The 3,213-nt window shown below is 49.2% G+C and overlaps 1 protein-coding gene across 2 annotated transcripts in view; it reads right to left on the bottom strand.

The window, feature by feature from the left end:
* SUGT1 (SGT1 homolog, MIS12 kinetochore complex assembly cochaperone) overlaps positions 1-3,213 on the bottom strand; it is a 62,798-nt gene that overhangs the window by 58,027 nt on the left and 1,558 nt on the right. For both annotated transcript variants that reach the window (XM_019524988.1, XM_019524986.1), the window contains exon 3: positions 851-941. In XM_019524988.1, coding sequence (XP_019380533.1) covers positions 851-941 — 91 coding nt within the window. The remainder of the gene's footprint in view (positions 1-850; positions 942-3,213) is intronic.

The raw sequence follows: 3,213 nt of genomic DNA, 5'->3' as shown, positions 1-3,213 counted from the left end.
AACAGGATGGGTTTCAACACTGACAGGTGCAAGGTGATGCACCTGGGGAGGAAGAACCAGCACCATACCTACAGGTTGGGGAACTCCCTTCTCTTCAGTGCAGAGGCAGAAAAGGATCTTGGAGTCATCACTGACTCCAAGATGAACATGAGCCGGCAGTGTGGGGATGCCATCAGGAAGGCCAACCGTATCTTGTCATGCATCCACAGATGCATCTCAAGCAGGTCTAGGGAGGTGATACTTCCCCTCTAAGCGACACTGGTCGGGATGCAGTTGGAGTACTGCGTCCAGTTCCGGGTGCCACGCTTCAAGAGGGATGTGAACAACATGGAGAGGGTCCAAAGGAGGTCCACTCACATGATCAGGGGGCAGCAGGGCAGACCCTACGAGGAGAGGCTAAGGGACCTGAACCTGTTCAGCCTCCACAAGAGAAGGCTGAGGGGGGATCTAGTGGCCTGTTACAAACTAGTCAGAGGGGACCAGCAGGCACTGGGGAAGTCCCTGTTCCCCCAAGCACTACCAGGAGTGACCAGGAATAACGGTAACAAGCTGGCAGAGAGTAGATTCAGATTAGACATCAGGAGGCGCTACTTCACTGTCAGGGCGGCTAGGATCTGGAACCAACTTCCAAGCAAAGTGGTGCTGGCTCCTACCGTGGGGTTCTTTAAGACAAGGCTAGACAATCACGTTGCTGGGGTCGTTTGACTCCTGTACTCCTTCCTGCCATGGCAGGGGGTTGGACTTGATGATCTGCTCAGGTCCCTTCCGACCCTACCAACTACGAAACTATAAGGAATCTGTTACAATATGGTTTAAAAACTGGTAAAGAATATAGTTTAAGAGATGTTACCCAAGTAATTCTGAAGAAGAATGTGAGCATATGCTCGTTGACAGTAGTGTTCTGCATCATCTGGATTCTGTTCCAAAGCCGTTGTCAGTTTCTGCAAATCCAAATATAAAAATTGAATGTGACAGCTTTCATAAATCCCTTTAACAACGGAAGATGGCATATAGCCCAATGAAATTTTTTGTTTGAAAGAAAAAAAAAAACACAAATCATCAATTATCACAGTTTTGCTGTATGAAAAGTTACACTACAATGAAATATCCTTAAGGTTGTGTTGCCCAGTTAAGCCTGTGTTGCCACCAATCCACCACCAAAATCCTGGGCATGGAGCCCTGTTGGGGACGTATGTCTGCTGCAAGTGCGAGTTGCAACGATTTCCACAGCCACCACTGCTCACCCCTCAACCTCCGCTACTAAGATCCAGCCTGCAAAGAGTGTTAAGTTTGACACCTCCACGTTTGACTTAACAGATAAAGTCTAAATTATAAGTGTGACTCCCTACACATTTATTCAAATGACTTTAGTCAAAATCAAAACCAGCAAGTTTTGAATGAAAAATAAAAGCTAAGCTACACTCACTGCTATGGTAAGCATATATAACAGAAACCAATGTATACCTCCCCACAACATCAGCTCTTTAATTTACTCTTCAGCCACATTAAGTTCAGACAATGGGGCTGTATCTCACAGTGCTTTCAATGTCTAATACAATAAAAAAAACACCTGCATAGCGGAGGCACCAAAGGTGCAAATTTAACCTTGCTCCCTGCTCATACTGGAGATCGTTGCAAAATAATTTAGCCATAAATGGGTACCTACTCATTCAGACAGGGCAGTCAAAGTCATCTGGACATGCTAGCCACATCCCCTTGTGCAGATGTAGGCTGGCTACTGAAACAGGTACAACTTCATTACACTAGCCAGGTATGCAAGGTTCTGGAGCCAGGGGTCAGATCAACCTAGCTCTGGTCCCAGGAAGGCCACTGCTTCCAACCCACCACATGGCTGCCACTGAGCTCACCATGCCACCTGACTACAGCACACACCACACTGGCATAGCTGGCATTGCAGGCTATATGTCACTGACAAGCACACTGAGCAATCAGGCATGGGTGGATTTCTGACTTAGACCTCTGCACAATAATTCTACTTCCTGAGCTATAATTTTACTGGATTCCTACTTTCAGAACTCAACTACCCACCATGAGGCAGGTTGAAATGTTGAGAGCTTGCAAGAACCTCAAGCGCCTTGAGGAACAGACAGACCAGTCTCATAGTAAAGGTTCTGGGTTGATGCTCAAAGATGAACACCTTAAGGAACCATTCCTTGCATTTCAACATGGCAGAATGAGCCTAGAGAGCACCTGTGGCAATGAATTCTGGATTGTCCCAACAAAGAACTGGGATGAAGGAGGAAAGTCCAAAACATATGAGTAGAAAAGCAGTAGGGAGGCCTGTTACACAACTGCACTCCTAAGGATTCAGCAAGTTGTTTTGCAGCTCAAAACAAACGCAGTTCAAAGTCTCAGATCTGACACTGCAAGCCCACCAGGGGAACAAATATCACTTGTATTCCATGACCTCCCATAGCTATTATAACAAAGCACTGGCGAGAAGTGGGCAGGCTTATAAGCAACGTAAACAAATTTGTCACCAAGAAAAGTCTGTGAAACTCCTAGCCATGCGAATGAGGCCAGTGCGACCGCAAGAGTGGGCTATTCTCAAAATTAAGTGTAAAACGCTCTTCTGACCCTTCCCAGGAAGTTCCTCTCTCAAACAGGGATGGATCCAGAGAGTGCACAGTGGTAGGTCACATGCCCTTTTTCAAAGTCCCTATAACAAGTAAAAACACCCTCTCTCTCAGCACCTCTTCCCTTCCCCTCTATACTCAGCAGCACTCCTTCTTTTCCCCTCCCATTTCTCACCTGCTGCTGTTCCCATCAGAGGGTGGGGGGAGCTCCAGAGCAGCTCCTGTACTGCTCCCCTTAGTGCAGGGGCAGGCAATTATTTTGAGCGGAGGGCCACATGGGTAGCCCCACCCCTTGACAGGTGCCCCACCCCTTGGTCACCATCTTGTGATCAATGTCCCAGGGCCAGCACTGGTGGGGCCCAAAGCAGGGTGCAGGCTGGCAGGGGTCTGTGGAGCTGGGCTGGGCTGCACCAGCAGGGAGAGGGGGAGATGGCCTGGCTCCATAGAGCCCCTGCCAGCTGGGACCCTGTACTCTTGCCACTCTGCTCTGGGCCCTGCTGGTGCTGGCCCTGTGCTCCCACGCCTGCTCACTCCCAGTGCCCCCACAGCCCCGCGGTACAGGCAGGAGTGGTGCACAGCCCCGACCCCCTGCTTGCTGGCAGAGAAGGGGCTGGTG

Source organism: Gavialis gangeticus, unplaced genomic scaffold, assembly GCF_001723915.1.
Source record: "Gavialis gangeticus isolate Ggan-Ray unplaced genomic scaffold, GavGan_comp1, whole genome shotgun sequence".
In the NCBI taxonomy this organism is placed as follows: domain Eukaryota; kingdom Metazoa; phylum Chordata; order Crocodylia; family Gavialidae; genus Gavialis; species Gavialis gangeticus.
The sequence above is the reverse complement of the archived record's forward strand: the minus strand, read 5'-3'. Positions and strand labels throughout refer to the sequence as shown.